Raw genomic sequence first — 23,412 nt, 5'->3', positions numbered from 1 at the left:
GTGAAGTTTGCTCTGCATTCAGTTATTCTTTTGATGAATTTGTAGGAGAGAAAGTGGTCTCCCCGTCCTACTCCTCCGCCATCTTGGCTCCTCCTTGATTTGCGGATATTAAAGAATCCTTGCATGCCTGGGATAAAGCCCACTTAGTCCTGATGTATGATCTTTTTAAATGTTGTTGGATTCTGTTTGCTAGAATTTTGTTAAGGATTTTTGCATCTATGTTCATCAGTGATATTGGCCTGTAGTTTTCTTTTTTTGTGGCATCTTTGTCTGGTTTTGGTATTAGGGTGATGGTGGCCTCAGAGAATGAATTTGGAAGTTTGCCTTTTTCTGCAATTTTCTGGAAGAGTTTGAGTAAGATAGGTGTTAGCTCTTCTCTAAATTTTTGGTAGAATTCAGCTGTGAAGCCATCTGATCCTGGGCTTTTGTTTGCTGGAAGATTTCTGATTACAGTTTCGATTTCTGTGCTTGTGACCCTAAAGGCTCTACCAGAAAATTAGTAGAGCTAATCAATGAATATAGTAAAGTTGCAGGATATAAAATTAACACCCAGAAATCCCTTGCATTCCTATACACTAACAATGAGAAAACAGAAAGAGAAATTAAGGAAACAATACCATTCACCATTGCAACAAAAAGAATAAAATACTTAGGAGTATATCTACCTAAAGAAACAAAAGACCTCCACACAGAAAACTATAAAACACTGATGAAAGAAATCAAAGAGGACACAAATAGATGGAGAAATATACCGTGTTCATGGATTGGAAGAATCAATATTGTGAAAATGACTATACTACCCAAAGAGATCTATAGATTCAATGCAATCCCTATCAAGCTACCAATGGTATTTTTCACAGAACTAGAACAAATAATTTCACAATTTGTATGGAAATACAAAAAACCTCAAATAGCCAAAGCAATCTTGAGAAAGAAGAATGAAACTGGAGGAATCAACCTGCCTGACTTCAGACTCTACTACAAAGCCACAGTCATCAAGACAGTATGGTACTGGCACAAAGACAGAAATATAGATCAATGGAACAGAATAGAAAGCCAAGAGATAAATCCACGTACCTATGGACAACTTATCTTCGACAAAGGAGGCAAGAATATATAATGGAAAAAAGACAACCTCTTTAACAAGTGGTGCTGGGAAAACTGGTCAACCACTTGTAAAAGAATGAAACTAGAACACTTTCTAACACCATACACAAAAATAAACTCAAAATGGATTAAAGATCTAAATGTAAGACCAGAAACTATAAAAGTCCTAGAGGAGAACATAGGCAAAACACTCTCCGACATAAATCACAGCAGGATCATCTATGACCCACCTCCCAGAATATTGTAAATAAAAGTAAAAATAAACAAATGGGACCTAATGAAAGTTAAAGGCTTTTGCACAACAAAGGAAACTATAAGCAAGGTGAAAAGGCAGCCCTCAGAATGGGAGAAAACAATAGCAAACGAAGCAACCGACAAAGGATCAATCTCAAATATACAAAAGCAACTCCTGCAGCTCAATTCCAGAAAAATAAATGACCCAATCAAAAAATGGGCCAAAGAACTAAACAGACATTTCTCCAAAGAAGACATACAGATGGCTAACAAACACATGAAAAGATGCTCAACATCACTCATTATCAGAGAAATGCAAATCAAAACCACAATGAGGTACCATTACACGCCAGTCAGGATGGCTGCTATCCAAAAGTCTACAAGCAATAAATGCTGGAGAGGGTGTGGAGAAAAGGGAACCCTCTTACACTGTTGGTGGGAATGCAAACTAGTATAGCCGCTATGGAGAACAGTGTGGAGATTCCTTAAAAAACTGGAAATAGAACTGCCATGTGAACCAGCAATCCCACTCCTGGGCATACACACCGAGGAAACTAGATCTGAAAGAGACACGTGCACCCCAATGTTCATCGCAGCACTGTTTATAATTGCCAGGACATGGAAGCAACCTAGATGCCCATCAGGAGATGAATGGATAAGGAAGCTATGGTACATATACACAACGGAATATTACTCAGCCATTAAAAAGAATTCATCTGAATCAGTTCTAATGAGATGGATGAAACTGGAGCCCATTATACAGAGTGAAGTAAGCCAAAAAGATAAAGACCAATACAGTATACTAATGCATATATATGGAATTTAAAAAGATGGTAACGATAACCCTATATGCAAAACAGAAAAAGAGACACAGATGTACAGAACAGACTTTTGGACTCTGTGGGAGAAGGCAAGGGTGGGATGTTCTGAGAGAATAGCATTGAAACAAGTATACTATCAAGGGTGAAACAGATCGCCAGCCTAGCTTGCATGCATGAGACAAGTGCTCAGGGCTGGTGCACTGGGAAGATCCAGAGGGATGGGATGGGGAGAGAGGCGGGAAGGGGGATCAGGATGGGGAATACATGTAAATCCATGGCTGATTCATGTCAATGTATGGCAAAAACCACTATAATATTGTAAAGTAATTAGCCTCCAACTAATAAAAATAAATGGAAAAAAATAAAAAGGACAGTGCTGATGACGAGGACGGAGCTGGGATGTATCGGTGGAGTTTGCTATCAGTCTGACTGCAGAAGGACAGCTAAAGCCTTGTATTCAGAGTAGATAGTATGTTGTTCCACATGTCCTCTGCTTCTTAAATATCTGTATATTCAAATGTACTTTTCATGCTGGGATTCAGCCCCATTTTGAATTCACTGCTTCTCATTAGCTTTTGGGCCATGAAAAACAACATTGCTACACTTTCGTGTCTGACTTTATCACAGATGAGGCGAACTTGGAGGCTTCAAGTGGTGGTGGGAGGGAAAAGCTTAGGAGATGCATTTTGTTCTCCACTATGAATTACCTGATATTGCACAAGGTTTGGAGTATGAAAAAGGCCTTCCAATACTTAGACATGGTCTATTATTTTCTCCACTATAAATTCTCTCATGTTCTATTGTATGTGAATATTGCAGGAATGTCTTCCCTCATTCAGTATGTTTACAGGGTATTTTGCCTGTGTGGTTGGTATTTCAGCTTTGTTTTGGTAATTATTCTTTATGTGGATGTCTTAACTTTTATTATTTATTTGTTAAAATTTATATAATACAATTTATTTCCTGTTATTTTGCTTTAAGGATGGTGGTGTCTTTAAGAAATCCTTCCCACTTACAAAGCTTTTCTTATATTCATAAAGCTTTAGACTTAATCCACCTGGAGCTGATTTTTCTGTGTATATGGTGTGAAGCAGAGTCTTTTTCCCCATATGAATAACACAATTTTCCATAATGTCTAACTTGTCAGACCATCTTTGTTATGTACTAACTTTCTATACACCTGGGGGTCCATTTCTTGCTATTCTTTTCTGTTGATCTGTGTCTTTACCCTTAACCCTACATTTTCCTGCACTATCTTAATTACAATTGCTCTATTATGACTCATCTTATCTGGTAGAACAAGCCTTGTCACATATTCTTCTATTCAGGAGAGTTTTAAATATTAGGGACCTCTGAGAATCAGCCTGTCAGAACACAAACATATACACAAACAATGGAACTGACTTTATAGATTTCCGGGGAAAATTGACATCTTTACTACATTGTCTTCCTATATACATGCTGTATCCCTTTTTGTGTACTTAATGTATTTCATGTTAGTCTTCATTTACTTAGATGTTCTTAAGTTATTCTATTAATAATAATTTATAATTTCCCCAGTATTCTATGCACAATTTATGTTTTTAAAGTATCTCATGCTTTTTGATGTTGTTTTATGTATATCTTTTTTAAAGTTGTTAGTATATGGGAATGCACTTTGATAACTTTATTTATTTCACTGTGCCGGGTCTTCGCTGCTGCACAGGCTTTTCCCTAGTTGTGGTGTGGAGGAGTCCCATCGTGGTGAGCCCTCTTGTTGCAGAGCTGGCTCCAGGGTGCATGGACTGCGGTGACTGCAGTCTGTGGGCTCAGCTGCAGCACCCGGCTCTAGAGCTCAGGCTCAGTGGTTGCGGCACATGGGCTCAGCTGCCTGCGGCATGTGGGATCTTCCTGGACCAGGGATCGAACCCATGTCTCCTGCATTGGCAGGTAGACTCTTTACCTCTGAGCCAACACGGAAGCCCCCAGGAATACATTATTTTTTTATATTGATTTTTGTGCCCAAAATGTTTCTGAACTCTAATAATTTATTTGAAAATATTCCTGGCTTTTCTCTGTAGATAACTCTATCTTTTGCAAGTTAGGACAGTTTTGTTTTTTTCTTCATAATCATTAGACTTCTTATTTCCTTTGTTTTGCAATATGGCTAGAACCCCCAGTAAGTGTTGAATAGCAGTGATGAGAATAAGTAACCTTATCCTGTTTCAGACTTTTAAAAGATTATGTCTAATTTCACCATGAGCTATATTTGGCTCAGAAAATATCCCTATCAGAAGATGACACTAAGAGTTTTCATCATTACTCCATGTTCACTTAAAATTATTTTCCTATTTATTTAGAGACAATCACACATTATTTCCTCCTTTAATTTGTTAATGTATTCATCTTGTAATATTTGGATTGACCATCATGTGTATATATGGGTATGTTTTACTGTACTTTATTTTATTGCATATATGATTGAACAAAATATTCCTTTAAAGTATTGCCCTTATATAGTTTTTTGTTTTGAAGGGGAGGGGTCCTAGAAAAAGGTTTTACCTTATTATTTCCTCCTTTTTATTGAGCCATAATTAACATGATATATTAGTTTCAGCTTTGTGACATATTGATTTATGTATAATTATCACTACAACTCTAGTTAACATCCGTCACAAGTATTGACAATTATGTAATTTTTTCTTATCAGAACTTTTAAGACTTACTGTCTTAGCAGCTTTCAAGTACGCAATACAGTAACATTAACTATAGTCACTGTGTTGCATTTATGTCTCTAGGATTTACCTATGTTATACCTGGAATTTGCACCTTTCGACCACCTTCAGCCATGCTGTCTGCTCCCCACCCCCATCTCTGGTGACCACCAAACTGTCCTCTGTATCTCTGAGTTTTTTTGTAGAATCCACATATAAGCAAGAAAATAGTTTTTTGACTTTCTCTGACTTATTTTACTTAGAATAAGGCACTAACCGTCGATCTGTGTTGTCACAAATGCCAGGATTTCCTTTTTCATGGCTGAGTAATTTTCCATCGTGTGTGTGTGTATGTGTGTGTGTGTGTGTGTGTGTGTGTGTGTGTGTGTGTGTGTGTGTGTATCACATGATCACATTTTCTTTATCCATCTATGAACACTTAGGTTGTTTCCATGTCTTCATTATTGTAAATAATGCTGCAGTGAACATGGAAGTGCAGATTATCTTTTTTGAGTTAATGTTTTCATTTACTGCAGATAAATACCCAGAAGTAGAATTGCTGGATCATACGGTAATTATTTAGTTCTATGCAGTTTACATGTATAAAACTGCATAGAACTAAACAGAGAAATCAACCCCCCACCCAAATATATGGATGCTCAGGTGAGTTAAGACAGAACCCCTGATGACTGTGCAGTTTTCATGCTTTTTGTTGAATTAAATTGATTTAACTTTGGCTTCGCTGGGCCTCTGTTGCAGTGCTCCGGCTTCTGTTGTTGGGAAGCATGGGCTCTAGAACAAGGGCTCAGTGGTTGCAGCGCTTGGGCTTTGCCACCCCAGAGCATGTGGAATCCTCTGGGAATAGGGATTGAACCTGTGTCCCCTGCATCACCAGGCAGATTCCTAACCCCTGAACCACGAGTCAAGTTCGATTTTGTATTTTTAAACTCCTCAGATGATTCTAACATTCTGTCAGGGTTGAGAGTCCCCGCCCTAGGCATTTTCACAGAAATACCTCAACAGGAATTTTACAGCATAACTGCAACACTCCGCTAGAAACAGAATTTGGTTGAAAAAGACATTAAAATCTCCAAATCATTAATTCCTGTCTACAACTAAATAGTGTTTGATCCCTCTGAGTATTCTAGATCCTCGCTATTCAAGCAGCTTCCATGACATTGTCTGGGAGCTTTTTATAAATGCAACATTTCAGGCCCCACCCAGATCTACAGAATCACAATCTCCCTTTTCAAAGTGCAAATTCACATTTGAGTTTGAGAAGCCCTCTTTAAACCCTTCCTTAAGCTCTCACGCTCAGAGTTTTCTCAAATGCTTTTCAAACACAGTCACCAAGGGGCATGGTTTTAAGTAACTATCTAGAAATTAAATCTTTTAAGCCCCTAAATGACATTTCTAAAAATATGAGAGGATAATATTTAACGTATCACATGGTGGAAAATATTCTAGTAAAAAAGCGGCACAGAGAGCACATAATGAGAGTGGCTTGCCAAACACAAAGACACTTTCATTGACAACATCAAAGGACACCTCATTTGTATTTCATCCTTTTCAGTGTTGTTTGCCTATCAAGCAGTTTACTGAGTTTGATCAAGGCTATCCCTTACGCATAGACACGTTCAGTTTGTGCCATCTCGGGTGCAAAGAGTGGCCACAGTGTGGGTGAGGAGTTCTGAGTTTAGATTGTTTTTGTAGGATTACTGCTCATTAGTTGAATGATGTTGGAAGGGGCAGCTTTTCTGATAGTCAAGTGGAGGGCTGGGCCGGACGAGTGGTTTTGAGACACATCAGAAGTATCCACAGAGGCGCTGCGGGGGGTGACCCCATGGGCAAGATCAGGACCTCTGGGCCAAGGTCTGGACCTCTCTCCCTCCTCAGTCTTTAACCAGAGCAGTGCTCCTGTCAGCTGTCCTGTCTATTGCAGCTTTCATGAGACCTCACTTCAAGGGTTCTGCCATTTAACAAAGGCTGAAAACAGCTGTTAAATAAGGTTTCTTGGAAACACATTGATTCTGAGTTTAAGGATCATGTGGTAATATGAGAGTAGTCACCTGCATGTGATAGATATTAGCAAACATTTTTAAAAAATATTATTTTGCATTGGAGAGGATGAGATGGTTGGATTTGTTGTCGTACAGTTGCTTAGTCATGTCCAACTCTTTGTGACCCCACGGACTACAGCATGCCAGGCTTCCCTGTCCATCACCATCTCCAGGAGTTTGTGCAAACTCATGTCCATTGACTCAGTGATGCCATCCTACAATCTCATCCTCTGTCGTCCCCTTCTCCTCCTGCCTTCAATCTTTGCCAGCATCAGGGTTTTTTCTAATGAGTTGGCTCATTGCATCAGGTGGCCAAAGTATTGGAGTTTCAACTGAGCATCAGTCCTTCCAATGAATATTCAGGCCTGATTCCCTTTAGAATTGACTGGTTGGATCTCCTTGCAGTCCAAGGGACTCTCAAGAGTCTTCTCCAGCACCATAGTTCAAATGCATCAGTTCTTTAGCACTCAGCCTTCTTTATGGTCCAATTCTCACATCCATACATGACTACTGGAAAAACCATAGCTTTGACTAGAAGGACCTTTGTTGGCAAAGTGATGTCTCTGCTTTTTAATATGCTGTATAGGTTTGTCATAGCTTTTCTTCCAAGGAGCAAGTGTCTTTTAATTTCATGGCTACAGTCACCATCTGCAGTGATTTTGGAGCCCAAGAAAATATACTCTGTCATTGTTTCCATTTTTTCCCCATCTATTTGCCATGAAGTAATGGGACCAGATACCATGATCTTCATTTTCTGAATGTTGAATTTTAAGCCAGCTTTTTCACTCTCCTCTTTCACCTTCATCAACAGGCTCTTTAGTTCCTCTTTGCTTTCTGCCATTAGGGTGCTGTTATCTGCATATCAGAGGTTATCGATATTTCTCCCAGCAATCTTGATTCCAGCTTGTGCTTCCTCCAGTCCAGCGTTTCTCATGATGTACTCTGCATATAAGTTAAACAAGCAGGGTGACAATATACAGACTTGACATACTCCTTTTCCAGTTTTGTAGTTCCATGTCCAGTTCTGTTGCTTCTTGACCTGCATACACGTCTCTCAGGAGGCAGAAGGTGGTCTGGTATTCCCATCTCTGTAGGGACTTTCTACAGTTTGTTGTGATCCACACTGTCAAAGGCTTTAGCATAGTCAGTGAAGCAGATGTTTTCTGGACTTTTCTGGCTTTTCCTATGATCCAATGGATGTTGGCAATTTGACCTCTGGTTCCTTTGCCTTTTCTAAATCCAGCTTGTACATCTGGAAGTTCTTGGTTCATGTACTATTGAAGCCTAGCTTCAAGCATTTTGAGCATTACCTTGCTAGTGTGTGAGATGAGTACAATTATGCTGCAGTTTGAATGTTCTTTGGCATTGGAATGAAAACTGACCTTTTCCAGTTCTGTGGTCACTGCTCAGTTTTCCAAATTTGCTGGCATATTGAGTGCAGCATTTTCACAGCATCATCTTTTAGGATTTCAAATAGCTTAGCTGGAATTCCATCACCTCTACTAGCTTTGTTCTTAGTAATGCTTCCTGAGGCCCATTTGACTTAACACTCCAGGATGTCTTATTCCATGTAACTGCTCACACCATTGTGGTTATCTGGGTCATTAAGACCTCTTTTTGTATAGTGGTTCTGTATTCTTGCCACCTCTTCTTAACATCTTCTGCTTCTGCTAGGTCCATACCATTTCTGTCCTTTATTGAGCCCATCTTTGCATGAAATGTTCCCTTGGCATCTCTAATTTTCTCGAAGAGATCTCTAGTCTTGCCTATTCCATTATTTCCCTCTATTTCTTTGCACTGATCACTGAGGAAGGCTTTCTTCTCTCTCCTTGCTATTCTTTGGAACTCTGAATTCAGATGGGTATATCTTTCCCTTTCTTCTTGGCCCTTCATGTCTCTTCTTTTCTCAGCTATTTGTAAGGCCTCCTCAGACAACCATTTGGCCTTTTTGCATTTCTTTTCCTTGGGTATAGTTTTGATCACTGTCTTCTGTACAATGTCACAAACCTCCGTCTATAGTTCATTAGGCACTCTGTATCAGATCAAGTCCCTTGAATCTATTTCTCATTTCCACTGTATAATCATAAGGGATTTGATTTAGGTCATACCTGAATGGCTTAATGGTTTTCCCTACTCTGTTCAATTTAAATCTGAATTTTGCAATAAGGAGGCCATGATCTGAGCCATAGTCAGCTCCTGGTCTTGTTTTTGCTGACTGTATAGAGCTTCTCCATCTTCAGCTGTAAAGAATATAACAAATCTGAATTTGTTATTGACCATCTGTAAATGTGTAGAATCATTGTTGGAAGAGGGTGTTTGCTATGACCAGTGTGTTCTCTTGGCAAAACTCTGTTAGCCTCTGCCCTGCTTCATTCTGTACTCCAAGGCCAAACTTGCCTGTTACTCCAGGTACCTCTTTGACTTCCTACTTTTGCATTCAAGTCCCCTATGATGAAAAGGACATCTTTGTTTTGGTATTAGTTCTAGAAGGTCTTGGAGGTCTACACAGAACCATTCAACTTCACCTTCTTTGGCATTAGTGGTTGGGGCAAACTTGGATGACTGTGATGTTGAATGGTGGGATAGCATCACTGATTCAAAGGACATGAACTTGGGCAACCTCTGGGAGATAGTAGGGGACAGTGAGGCCTTGTGTGCTACAGTCCATAGGTTGCAAAGAGTTGGACACTACTTAGTGACTGAATAACAACAACAAAACAGTGAATTAACAGTGTTCTGACAGTTTAAGGTGGTCAGTGAAGGGACTCAGCCATACATATACGTGTATCCATTCTCCCCCAAACTCCCTTCCCATCCAGGCTGCCATATAACATTGAGCAGAGTTCCCTGTGCTGTCCAGTAGGTCCTTGTTCATTACCCATTTTAAATAAAGCAGAGTGTACATGTCAGTCCCAAACTCCCTAACTATCCCCTCCCCATATTCTTCTCCCGGGCAGCTGTAAGTTTGTTCTCTACAAGTTTGTTCTGTGAGTTTCTCTGTGTTTTGTGAATAAATTTATTTGTGTAACTTCTTTTTAGATTCCACATATAAGGGATGTCATACACTATTTCTCCTTTGTCTGACTCACGCAGTATGACAATTTCTAGGTTCATCCAACGAGTAAACACTTTAAACACGGATCATTACCCACCCACTGGACATGCTCAGAGCTGCATGGGTCAACCTGACGAGCTGGCAGTTCTGTGCAGGGACTCCCCGTGTTCAGCCTGCAGTCCTTCCATCCACTGCTTTAGGAGCCTCTCTTCTCTAGAAGTGATGTGCTCTCCGAAAAGCAGAGTATCCACAGATGATGATAGAAGACCCAGAGTCCCCAGTCTACAACTGCCAAATCCAAAAGCACTACAACAGAGGTTTCTTGAATGAGAGGCAAAAATCTGACCCGAGTGTCTGTGAGATGACCAGTAGTTTTGTGTGTCCCACTCCACGTGGTTTGTGTCGTGGGAGAAACGTGAGACGTGGCCTCCAAGTGCTCGGGGGTGGGGGTCACAGGCACCACCATGCTCACTGTCCTCAGGGTGAGTGAGTCCTCGGGGTGGGGGCTGACTGGTGGGCGCAGAGAGCAGGGAGTTTGTTGGGAACAACTTGTGCGAACAGTAAAGAGGGCAAGAAGCAGGATCCCATGAGGAGAGCTTGTGACGCAGCTGAGAGGACGAGGGGTGGGCAGGGAGGGCCTCCACGCTGCAGCTGGAGATGGGCCTCCTGCAGGCCGAGAGGCTTTATCAGAAGCAGCCAGGCCCCCGACACCTCCAGGTGCCGACCACCCAGGAAGGGCATAGCCTTGGTTTGAAAGCTTTGGTGGGTCTTTAAGGTGTCACCAGCAGTTAGCTATTCATTCCAGCTGAACACAAGATTCTTTATCTTAAAGATGATCTCTGAGAGGCACAGCTCCAAGGTTGCCATGTAGCTTTTTAAAAAATTTTTTGTTTTAATAACTTTGGTGGTGGTTTAGTCACTAAGTTGTGTACGACTCTTTGTGACCCCATGACTCTAGCCCACCAGGCTCCTCCGTCCATGGGATTTTCCAGGCAAGAATACTGGAGTGGGTTGCCATTCCCTTCTCCAAGGGATCTTCCCCACCCAGGGATTGAACCTGGGTCTCCTGCATTGCAGGCAGATTCTTTACCAACTGAGCCAATAACTTTATTGAGGTATAATTCACACTCTGTAAAATTTACCACGGAAAATGTACTGTTCAATGATGTTAGTAAATGGATACAGTTGTAGGACCAAAATTACAGTCAAGTTTTAGAATACTCCTATCACCCCAAAATGTTTGCTGTCTATTCCCATTTCTACCCCCAGCGGCAGGAAACTACTGACCTGTTTTCTGTCTCTCTAGTTCTGCGTTCTCTCTAGAAATGTTATCTAAGTGGAATCACACAGCATGTAATCTTGAAGCCTGGCTTCCTTCTCCTTCCACGTTCCTGGGGATGGTTCACGCTGCTGCCTCAATCAGTTCTTCGCTGTTTTTTATTGCCGAGTAGCGATCCACGGTATGAATACAGCAGGTTTTGTTTACCCATTTTTCAGTTGATGGATTGCTCCTAGCTTTTGGCTGGTGTGAATAATGTTGCTATGAACGTTTGTGTGCAAGTCCTTCTGCAGCCACATTTTCAGTTCTCTTGGGTATACACCTAAGAGTAAAGTTGCTGGATTACATGGTAAGTGTATGTTTAGTTTTTAAAGGAAACTGCTGAATGACAGCCATACCAGCGGTGCATGAGAGTCCTAGGCTCTGCACGGGCCGGTCAGCTCTTGGGTTGTCAGAATTTTTGGCTGCAGTCGTTCCCGACGGCGCGTGGCGGCATCCCCGTGTGCTTTTACTTTGCATCTAATGACCAGTGACGTTGAACATCATGTACTTAGTCATGTCTACATGTTCTGTGTGAAATGTCTTTTGGCCAGTCTTCTTGTTAATGAATAGAAATTCTTTTTTGCTTGCTTTTAATTTATCTGTTTTTAATTGAAGGATGATTGCTTTACAGTATTGGTTTGATTTCCGCCACTGAATAGAAGTTCTTTACATAGTCTGGACACTGTTCCTTCATCAGATACGTTTTGAAAATATTTTACCTAGTCTATGACTTGTCTATTAGTTTCCTAAATGGTTTCTTTCAAACAACAAAACTTGTACCTTTGACAAGGTCCAGTTCATTTTATTTTTTTATGAATTGTGCCCTCAGGGTCACATGTAGGAAATCCCCGCTAACCTTTCAGAGCAACTGCCTGCTGTGTTTTCTTCTAGATATTTTACAATTTTAGGTCAGTGGTTCTCTGCTGGGAAGTTTTGCTCTCCAGGGCACATGCGGGGATACCTGAAGACAGTCTGGAGGGTCCCAGCTGGTGGAGTGGGCCAGTGGCACCTAACAGAGGCCAGTGATGGGGCTCAAGGTACTGCAGTGCCCAGGACCGCCTTCAGAGCACAGAATCATCCCGTCGGAAATGCCAGCAGTGCTGTGGCTGACAAACCCTGGGTCAGCTCTGGCCACTCGGAGTTCACTGTGTGTGGTGTGAGGTGGGGATCTATGTGCACTTTCTTTCTGCATGTGAGGTAAGGATATAAGTTGTTTCTTTTTTTTTTTAATCTTACTGCACTGAACTGCCTTGGCACCTTTGTTGAAATCAAGTGACCATAAACATGAGGATTTATACCTAGATTCTCTAGTCTCTTCCTTTGATTTGCATTCTACCTTTATGCCAGTAAATTTTGAAATCAGGTAGTGTAAATCCCCAACTTTGTTCTTTTTCTAAGAAATTTCTTCTTTACATTTTCATATACATTTTAGTATTAGCTTTTCAAATTCTGTAAAAAACAAAACAAAACTGGCATTTTGATGATTATATAAATTAATTTTAAGGAAAATTAGCCCTCTTATGAACAGTCTTCTAATCCATCTTGGTATATTTCTCCAATTACTTGGATCTTTAATTTCTCCCAGAAATGATTTTGTAGGTTTCAGTATAAATATCTTACACTTGTTTGGTTAAATTTATTCCTATGTAGTTTATTTTTAGATGATATTGTAAATGGAGCTGTATTCTTAATTCCATGTTTGAATTGTTTACTGAGAATATATAGATTTGGTATTCTATAGTCTTGCTAAACATGCCTATTTTTTTTTTTTTTGGGTTCCTTGTTGTTTCCTACATACAATTTATGTGATCTGAGAGTTTTACTTCATCTCCAGTCTGTGTGCCTTTAATCCCTTTTCTGGCCTCCTCTCAGTAGAATCTCTGATATAACGTTGAACAGAAGTAGTGAGAGCCGCATACCTTTCAAAATTAAAAATTCAGAATTCTGAGACACTTTTAGTCCTATGTGTTTGGGTAAGGGGTGCAAACTTGTAGTAATTAACTTTTAGGATTGCTGGGAGGATTAAACAAGATACCACATACAAAACGCTCAGTGGAAATCCTGGCACAGACAAGTGACCTTCTAAGAGACAGCTTTTAGAAAGAGAATCAAGTGGCTGCTGGCGGACAGCATCAGGGACCAGGGCTCTGCTGTTAGGATGCGGGCCTGGGCGGACACGTTGTCTGGGTGGCCCTCTGTGCCCCATGGCTAGGGGATGGAGTGCTCCGTGGCTGTCCCCACCGGGAGTCAGCACACGTTTGGTCAGCTGCCAGCAACTGCTGGTGTCAGGGGAGCTCTGCCAAAGTACTGATACCTGAGCCCCAAAGTAGCCAAGCCCAGGATGCAGTGTACGACATTGTGAAACAGGGCGGATGCAGTGGGGGGAAGGACCCAGGCCTGCGGGGTGGTGCTGAGGCTCAAGGTTGCTGGGCAGTAGTGTTAAGAGGGGCTTGGGGCATACGCTGTGTTTACATCAAGAGAAAACACTTCATTATTTCCATGTGCGTTGTTGCTGCCTTTCTCTAAGGTTTATTCTAGAAGTAGATCCATTTTATCTGCTGAGACTTGATATCTATTTGGGGCTTCCCAGGTCGCACTAGTGGTAAAGAACCTGCTTGCCAGTGCAGGAGACATGAGAGATGTGGGTTCAATTCCTGGGTTGGGAAGATTCTCCGGGAGAAGGGAATGGCAACCCACTCCAGTCCTCTTGCCTGGAGAACCCCATGGACAGAGAAGTCCGAGGGGGCTACAGTCCATAGGGTCACTCAGAGCAACTTAGCATGCATGCATACGATGTTTATTTGAGGTAGAAATCGCAGCTGAGATGAGTACCATGAGGGGAGAGAAGCATGAGGGCATCATGCAGCATCTGCAGCCTCGCTATGTTGAGCGTTTCTCTCCGAGACAAGCTGAGTGGCTGTGTGTGTAGGAGTCATCCTGAATCCCCATTTCCTCCAGGGGACGGCGGGCATCCTGGAGGCCGGCGGAGACCCTGGTCTGTGGTGGGTGACGCATTCCTCACCAGAAACTAGGCTCGCAGAAGCCAGGGCTACTTCCATTGTGCCAACAATCATTAACTACAGCTCCTGACACCTGTCCTCATTAATTACTTTGAAAGGAATCTCAGGGACCTAAGGTGTAACTGTGATAATGGACCAGCATCCTTCATACCTAGCAGACGATAACCAAGAGACTTGGTGCAGGAGTGGGGGAGGTTTCCTTTGTTCTCAGCAATAAACAGAATTTAATTTCCAGCCTTTATTTAACAGTACAGTGCTTCAATGACAAATCCTGGGACTTAATTATGATCATCTCCGGGACCACAGACTGGGTTTATATAGAAAACGCCCAACAGGGGAGGGTCAGTACTTCTCTGAGACACACACTCAGACGTCAGAAAGCCACACGAAGGCGCTTCTTCATACACCGCACACGTGCCCAAACGTGATGACATACGAAGGCATCCTTTCATGGCCGAGGACGAGCGGTGGGCTGAGAGGCGTCCTCATCACGGCAGCAGGTGGTTCTCAGAGGCACAGACCTTGTGCTGACTGATCGAATCTAGAGGGAGAGAAGCGGTTAGCACTGATAATGGCCTGCGTTCGGCAAGACAAACATCTTATCACAGCGGTAGTGTTAGTCGCTCAGTTGTGGCCAACTGTCTGCGACCCCATGGACTGTAGCCCGCCAGGCTCCTCTGTCCACGGTCTTCTCCAGACAAGGATACTGGAGTGGGTGGCCATTTCCTCTTCCAACCTTATCATAGATACACAAAACGTATTTAAAATCTTCAGTGGTCCTGGGCTTCATGGTCCACACGTGCCTATTTACAGTGAAGCAGAATAAGATAAAGTGAAATGAAGAGTTCAGCTCCTCAGCTGCACCAGCCACATTTCAAACGCTCGGCATCCACATGTCGTCTTGGATGCAGCACACTTGGACATGCCCTTCATGGTGGAACGTTCCAGTGGACAGTCCATGACATGGGAGACGCAAATTCTCATCTTGCTACGGCAAGTACACCCTGGTATAGGGCAGAGCATAACTAACTGTTTTTTGAGAACCACAGGACCTGCCCTGGCCCAGGACCAGCCCCGGCTGCAGGAGAGGCGGCCAGCACAGGTGGGCCTGCAGCCGGCTCCAGCAGCCTGGTGCTCTCAACACCGGAGAGCTGACTGCCCCCAGCCCTTCTGCTGCTGTTAGGATGAGAGAGGCGTGCGGTGGGTGGTCAGTGCTGACTCACTGACAAAGTTAACTTATTGACGGCAACATTATCCAGTGGGTGAACAACTGTGTCTGAAGGACTTTAAGAGGTCAGGATGATGACCAATAGAACATGGAAAGCTGTGACGGTTTTGAGATACAAAGCAGAAAAAATGGGTTTATTTTATGACTAAAAGAAAAACAAAACAAAACAGACAAAAAACAGGAGGAAAAAACAGCTCATCTTAGTTGTAGCTCAAGGCAGTGCCCCGGAATTTAATCACAGCCCTCCAGAATGAATGCACGGCCGCAAAGGCGGTCTGAGCTGGGAACTGAATCGCAGAAGGGGGGATCATTAATATTTGTTATATAGATCATACACATTATATAAGTGTAATTAATATATACAGTGGAACTGTAACAATTATCATTGATATCACACACACCATAGTCCTCTCCACAATACAGTTAGGGGTTATTATGACTTATATTTTAATGTTAGTCCTTTATTCATGATATGTATTGCATATACTTTCTCTCAGTTTGTTACTTGCCTTTTAACTTTTCTTATAGAAGTTTTTACTTATATATTAAAATTATACCAGTCTTATTGCATTTGTACTTTGAATCACAGGTACAAAGGCTTCCCTAGACTTTGTAATACAAAAATCCAGCCATATTTTCTTCCAGGTTGTAAAAACCCCATTGATTCTATTTTTTACATTGATTTCTGACAGGATGTCATTTTTGAAAGCCAGAGAAGACTGCAAATAGGATGATGCTCTTTCCTACCTAATCTAAAAATCCAGTATATAATTAGCACAGAACAGATAAATAGATCAGTGGACAAGAACAAAATCCAAAAACTGACCCATGCGTATATGGGAGTTGAAGAAATGATTCAAGGTGGCATTACAAACCAATGGAGAAAATTCCCTGACAGTCCAGTGGTTAGGACTCCATGCTTCCCTGCTCGGGGAATTAAGATCCCGCATGCCAAAAAAAAAAAAATCAGTGAAGAATGATAAGTTATTAAAGAGATGAGATGATTCCTTATATCCCACAATAAATACAGATGGATTAATGCTCTAAACATTAAAAGACTATAAGAGCATTAATAGAGACGGGAGACTAGGGTAAAGCTCGGGGCAGGGAAAGCTTTCTAAGTGAAACCTCAGTTTAGGTGCTGTGGAGGAACAGAGGTATTTGATTTCATCCAGAATCATAATTAAAAACGAAAACCCACAGAAAACACCATATAAATAAAGATAGACAAGTTGAGAGGATTTTATATTTATCACAGAAGGTTAGAGTTCACATTAAACAATCAGTGTAAAGCAATGTGGAAAAGAGAAACAGCCTGATGTAAAAGAAGGCAGGGGGCAAGAGCAGCCAAGTCCCCGCTCGGTGCTCACGAGGAACTCAGTAATTAGCATACACATTAGGTAACGAGGTCCCCAGATACTGAAAGCATGGTTCAAGTCTGGAACTGGTGAGGGTGTGGGAAATAGGAATATCAAAGTACTGTTAGAGTGCAACCTAGCGAAGCTGTGTGCATCAAAATTTAAAGGACACACACCCCAGGGTTCAGTAATTCCCCATCTATGAATCAAAAATGCTCCTGTCTGGGATTGGGCAGACCAACTAGAGCTTAAGACGACCTCTTAAAATTGAATTAGAATCACTCCAACTAGAACACACACACACACAGAGTTTACAACAGCAGAAATAGTGGAAATAATTCCAAATATCAAATCGTAAGGAGTGTACAAATTAATCACAGCACCTCTGATGGTTAAAAAGAATGAAGCAATTGCATCAAAATGGAAGGATCTCCTAGACCCAGAGTTGGATAAAAGCTCATGAATGTGAGATTCTCCATTTACCGAGAACAAACCCTCAATACATGTGTTTATATACATTTATTTCTATGTAAATACATGTTAAACCTGAAAGAGACAGCTTTGTCTGTAGTGTAACTACTTTAGGGAAGGATAGTTGGATTTGGGGATTTTATGTATTTCTCTGCTGTTGGATTTCCTTGACCATGAAATCAGGTGTTACTCTACATATCCGTCCATCTAGTTTGGCAGGCAAAAAAATATTGGCCGGAGAAGGATCCAGTTTTAAATTCAGATAAAACAGAAGCCACAAAAAGTCCGTGGCTAACCTCTCTGCCCTCTGGGACGGTGCTGCCCGAGGGGTTCACTCCTGGACCCCCAAACAGGGATGAGGGGCGCGTGGTGGCGTGTGCGTTGGGGGCAGGAGGGCACTCAAGGAGCGGCTGAGCGCCAGGCCAGCCACGTCCAGGGGGCGCCTCCCAGCCCCATGTTCCTGACTGTAAACACACCCGGGGAGAGGGATTTCTGTCCAAGTTCATTTGGCATCCGAAGACGGCCACGTCCCCAAATTCCAATGTCATGTCAGATGTACGATCGTCTAACACCCCATAAAACGTGACCACAAGACACATGTTAGCGCAGTGCCAGTCCCCGCCAGCCTAGAGGGAGACAGATTGTACACGAGCGGCTCCCATGAAATTGCAATTGGAAAGAAAGAAACCCAGGTTTTGTTTGTTTGTTTTCAGCAGAGCTATCTCGCAGGTCTTGGCACACGTTATCTGCACACGTTCAAGTTCACTGGCCGTGCTTCTGTGTGGTCGTGTGGTTGGGATGTTGAATCAACATGCCGCCAACGCTTTTTCTTTTTTTTAAGGGTGGGATGGATAAGTCACTTTATTGAACTAAGACTCCGGTTGCCAACAACCAGATGTGGTCCTGTGTGTAGAGTTTGGGGCCCCTCAGGGCCCTGGCTGGGAGCTTTATCTTGACAAAACGAGCCATCAATTTTAGGGCTGGCAAACAGCAGTGTCTGTGCAGCCGGTATCTGTGCATAAGGGGTCAGCTCGTGACTCTGCAGGGCTTCCCTGGTGGTTCAGATGGTAAAGAGTCTGCCTGCAATACAGGAGACGTGGGTTCGATCCCTGGGTTGGGAAAAATCCCCTGGAGAAGTGAATGGCAACCTGTTGCAGTATTCTTGCCTGCAGAATTCCATGGAGAGAGGAGCCTGGTGGGCTACAGTCCATGGGGTTGCAGAGCTCGACACAACTGACCGAGTAACACTTTCACGCGATACTTTCTTCTCTCTGCTGAGCAGAGCGAGGGTCCCTGATGGTTGCTGACGGTCGCCAAGTCCTTTCTGATGCTGAGCCCGGCCCGCGCTTCTCTCTGGACCCACACCAAGCATCTGTCCCCCCTTAACCTGCTGTTTCCTCTTCTGAACAAGCCAGGCCCTTCTCTGCTTCTCCATGGATCCTGAGTTCTAGGCCCTCACTGTTCTCCCGGGTGTTCGGAATCCAAGTCTAGGACTCCCCTCCCCATCTTCTCTGTCCTCACACAGCACAGCGTCCAACTTGCCAGAGGGTGCAGTTGGACTCAGCACTTTTATTTAACATCTGACAGCTTCACATCACCTCCATGACTATTACCCTGGTCCTAACCACCATCACTGATCACCTGAATCTCTGTAAGAGCCTCAGGTCACTCTCTGCTTCTCTTTAAAAATATGTCTCAGAGCCCATTTCCCTTTCTTAAAATCCTCTGGTGACTTCTGCTCATTCTTAGAACAAAAACCACACAGCTGACTGCCGTCCACGCAACCTATGGGCTCCAGGCTCCGCCGTCTCCTCCCTGTCATCCCCTGGATCCACGGCCTCTGCCCACCTCTTACCCTGACCCTAACTGTTCCCTTAGCGCCACATAAGCCCATCTGGCCTTGGCGATGAGCCCAGCTCACTGTCTCTCTCCACATTCACAACCTGTTTTCTTCATAGTATTTATCACCACCAGGATTTTAGAAAATGTTGTCTGTCGTCTTTAGACTGTAAGCCCCCAAAGAGCAAGGGCTGTATCTGCCTTGTCACCTGCTATTCCAGGAGTGCCAAGAACATGCTTGGCACATGGAAGATGCTCAACAAACACCAACTGGATGAGTGAATGACCTGATGCCGTGCAGAGGATCTGAAGGAGACAGTCTAACCTAGCAGGTTTCAATCTTTTTTTCTGCTCTGATATTGGGGTAGAGATGCTCACTTATCTGATACTTAACCAAGGGTACAATATGAATTTGTGCTGTCTTAGACAAGGCTGTCTAGTTTATTCCTAGCATGCCAACTTTTCCTTTCCACCCAAGAAATGTGAGAGAAAAGATATCACAGGGCTAGGCTTGAGTTCACAATTTTTTCTATTACATTTTATATCTATTCCTGGGCATGGAAATGCTAATGATTTTAGTAAGTGTATTTTAAGAATCTTGCTGAATTGATTATAACCATTTCTTGACTCTCTTCAATTTTTCTATGTATATACTGTATCATAGGCAAATATGTTGTACTTTTTGTTATACTCTTTATCGTTTAGGAAAGTTCTCTTATTCCTAATTGTTTTTAATCATGAGTAGGTACTGGATTTTCTCTAACGCTTTTCAACGTCTGCTGAGAACATTCAATGGACTAGAAGAAAAGATTTAATGATATTTGTTTCTACATTCTTCAGTTAAACCTTACCTGATTATATGTTTCTTAACATACTGCTAAATTTAATTTGCCAATATTTTACTTTGGATTTTTACATCCATCTTCACAAATGAGTTTCGGTTAGTCTTGTAAAATGAGATGAAATAGCTTCTCTTCATTTTTTCCTGCAGTAATTTGAGATGTTTGGTAAAACTTTTGTTAAAACTATCTAGGGGGAGGTGGTAATGATTTTTTGTGGTCAGACAGACATGAGCTGAAAGTTACCATTTAAACCGTTTTAAGTGTATAGTTCAGCGGCATTAAGTACATTCACAATACTGTGCCACCATGACCACTGCCCGGGTCCAGAAGTTTCTTACGATCACAAACATAATCTTTGCGTTCATTAAACAGTAACTCACCATTCCTTTCCCCCCTCCTTCCAGACTGAATCAACCTCTGTATTCTGTCCCTATGAATTTGCTTATCCTTGGGTAACTCATAGATGCAGAATTACATGGCATCTGTCTTTTTGTGACTGGCTTATTTCACTTGAATGCAGTGTCTTCAAGGTCCGCTCGTGTTGCTGCAGGTTTCAGAACAGCCTTCCTTCTTAGGGCCGGATAACATTCTGCTGTGTGTCTACATCACAGTTTGTTACCATCATCTGCCCGTGGACACCTGGCTGTGCCCACCTTTTGGCTGTCGTCAGCGGGCTGGGTTTCTCCCGAGGCCTTGCCCTTCTCTGTCCTCATGTGGCCTTTCCTCTGCTGCACCCTGGTGTCCCCGCACCTTCTTATGAGGTCACTGATCCAGGCGGACTCGGGCCCACACTTACAGCCTCCTTCCACCTTAATCACCTCTTTGCAGGCCCCGTCTCCACACACAGACACAGCCTTGGGTGCTGGGGATCAGGACTCCACGCACGACTTTGTGGGGACACAGTTCAGTCCATACGTGAGCTCCATCACTTGGCAGTCAGTGGTGAAAGTCATAAAACCTAACATCTAACAACAACAAAACCGCAGGCTGTCAACTATAGGCAAAAACAGGCTGACCTACAGGCAGCATCACACTGGGAGACTGAGCCGTGAAGTTTCTTTTGCTCTGTAAGCCCCAGCCCCTCGAAGACACAGGGTGAGCCCTCACCCCTGAGCTGGGGGCGTTGGGGGTCTGTGGTCATGCACAGGGCAGCCTCGTGAACCCGGCGCTGCCCCGGCGCTTAGCGCTGGCATGTGAGAGGCGGCCTGATGCCTCACACGGCAACATTTCCAGGGACAGACGCAGAGAGGCGACCTTGTTCACAGCGCTTCCCGTTCTGAGCCGATACGCAGCTGGCGATTAGGTATGCTGCATAAAATACAGTCTACTCTTTCTGCCTTTTTTCTTTTTGAAAGTGAGGCTTGAGGACTGCGCCTTGGCTAGAAAGGTACAGAGAACGGTCTTCTCTTTCCCAGTTTGTCCACTTGCCTTTAACATGCTTTTTAGCCTTCAGATCACAGATAACGTTCATGCCCAGTGATGGGCGTTCAGTCGGTGTAAATGTAATAAAGTGGCTGGTGGGTGGGGGTGGGCAGGGAGACGGTTTAGGAAATTTCAAAGATGATCATCTGGAACTACTGGTTAAGCAATGAATACCATTAAAGGGAGAGCTTAGAAATGCACTTTCTGAGCACACTCTTAATCTTTTCAAGGCTAATGCTTAAATTCTCATAATTTACATTTATGTACTTTTAATTTATACTTATGACTGTTAAAACCTGTTAAGGTACTGTAAACTGCAGCTAGCAGTTAATTTTCTTTTTAAACCAATTAATATATTTTTAAAAAGCCTAAAACACACGAGATGTTGAAATGATAAATTTCATGAATTGGTTTTAGTTCTCACTCATTCTGTTCTGGTATATTTCATGCATTTGGAGACCAACTCAGAACACAGAGAATTCATCTTAGGGTCTGAAATTGCCCCGTAGCCTTCTGCAGTGCTTTCTGCACGGTGGCCGAGCTCAGGGTCCCCAAGGCGGGGAGCAGGCTCAGGCCGACCTGCCTCCTTTCTCCTCGCCTCGCCTTTCTGCCCCCACCTCTCCACATCTGGTTCTTTATCTGTGCAGCGGAGATGTGGCCTGAGATGCTCCGAGGATCCCTGATGGATTCGACATGATCAGCAAACCGTCGGTCCGGGGCTGTAACAAACGCCCCATGCAGAGCGTGCAGCTCTGGGCTGCTCTCCGCTCGGTCCTCCGAGGGGGCGGAGATCCTGCTAGCACGTACAAGGCCGCACACTATCAGGGACCTTTTTCCTGAAAACACTGACATGGGGAGACATTCAAATCAAATGCTGTTTTATAAGTTATAAGGAAATCATGCCGAGGCGAGACTTTTTTTTTGGCAAGGCTGTTGAGACTATTACATTATGTTCCCACAACAGCATAAAATGTATGTTTTATCACTTGAACGTAGCCCAGACTGGAAATGGAGCCTGAGACTGGAAATGTCTTATAAGAAAGGCCAAGCTCAACCTGATAAGACCGGTGGGGATAAAAGGAGGGGAAAATGGCCACAGTTCCGGCCACTGACCCTCGATGGACGCCCTGTGGGCCCCTGCCAGCCCCCACGCCAGCGGGGACCCGAGACTGTTCTTTCTTGACCGTAAGATGGGAATGGTGCACTGTGGGGGTGCGGGGAGCCTAACTCCTGGGAAGTGCTTCAGAATGTAACCGGTCGTACCAAGATCAGGTAAAGGTAACTTTCTGCCTCCTGGTGCCGGGAATCTGAGTTTTGTTTTCCTGTTTATTTCCATACGTATTCAAGCTCCACAAGTGTGCTCTCTCTCAGAAATCCCCACTCCCCCTCTGGTTGAATGATTCATCAAGAATCTTGGCCCAAGTGTGCTGCTGTTTCAGGGAAAGCGGGCCCTGGGGAACGGCTCGGGAACACAGTCGGGACCTGTCCAGAGGCTGCAGCAGAAGGCGGCTCGGCCGATGTGAGCTCTGCTCAGAGCAAGTGACTAAGTCATGGCTTAGGTTTCACGTGTGCGGCCCGAGGTGGAGATGGCTTAGGTTCACGCTGTTCTAGGCCAGCAACACCAGGCAGCGGGAGGATGGTGAGAGAGTTTTTTTTTTTAAGAAAACACTAGAAAACATTGGGTCACAGTTTCTAAAATACGATGAAGGGATAAAAGGCCTATCTGATGGCTCACGGTGCTCAGACGTCAGAGGTCACGGCGAAAGTGTCCACCTTCCCTCTGCTGAGAGGGTGATGCTAACACCCCCCTTCCTCCTGCTTGTCCAGCCCGTGCGACTCCGTTGCTCAGTGCTGTTTAGTTGCTCCGACTTGTCCGATACACTGCGACCCCATGGACTGTAGCCCGCCAGGCTCCTCTCTCCATGGGATTTCCCAGGTAAG

General features: G+C 43.4%; 1 protein-coding gene across 8 annotated transcripts in view; it reads right to left on the bottom strand.

Moving 5' to 3' along the window:
- Nucleotides 1–14,534: 14,534 nt before the first annotated feature.
- MCPH1 (microcephalin 1) overlaps nt 14,535–23,412 on the bottom strand; it is a 220,330-nt gene continuing 211,452 nt past the window's right edge. For all 8 annotated transcript variants that reach the window (XM_043893805.1, XM_043893803.1, XM_043893804.1 and 5 more), the window contains one exon: nt 14,535–14,852. In XM_043893805.1, coding sequence (XP_043749740.1) covers nt 14,800–14,852 — 53 coding nt within the window. In that variant the 3' untranslated portion in view covers nt 14,535–14,799. The remainder of the gene's footprint in view (nt 14,853–23,412) is intronic.

Source organism: Cervus elaphus, chromosome 32, assembly GCF_910594005.1.
Source record: "Cervus elaphus chromosome 32, mCerEla1.1, whole genome shotgun sequence".
In the NCBI taxonomy this organism is placed as follows: domain Eukaryota; kingdom Metazoa; phylum Chordata; class Mammalia; order Artiodactyla; family Cervidae; genus Cervus; species Cervus elaphus.
The sequence above is the reverse complement of the archived record's forward strand: the minus strand, read 5'-3'. Positions and strand labels throughout refer to the sequence as shown.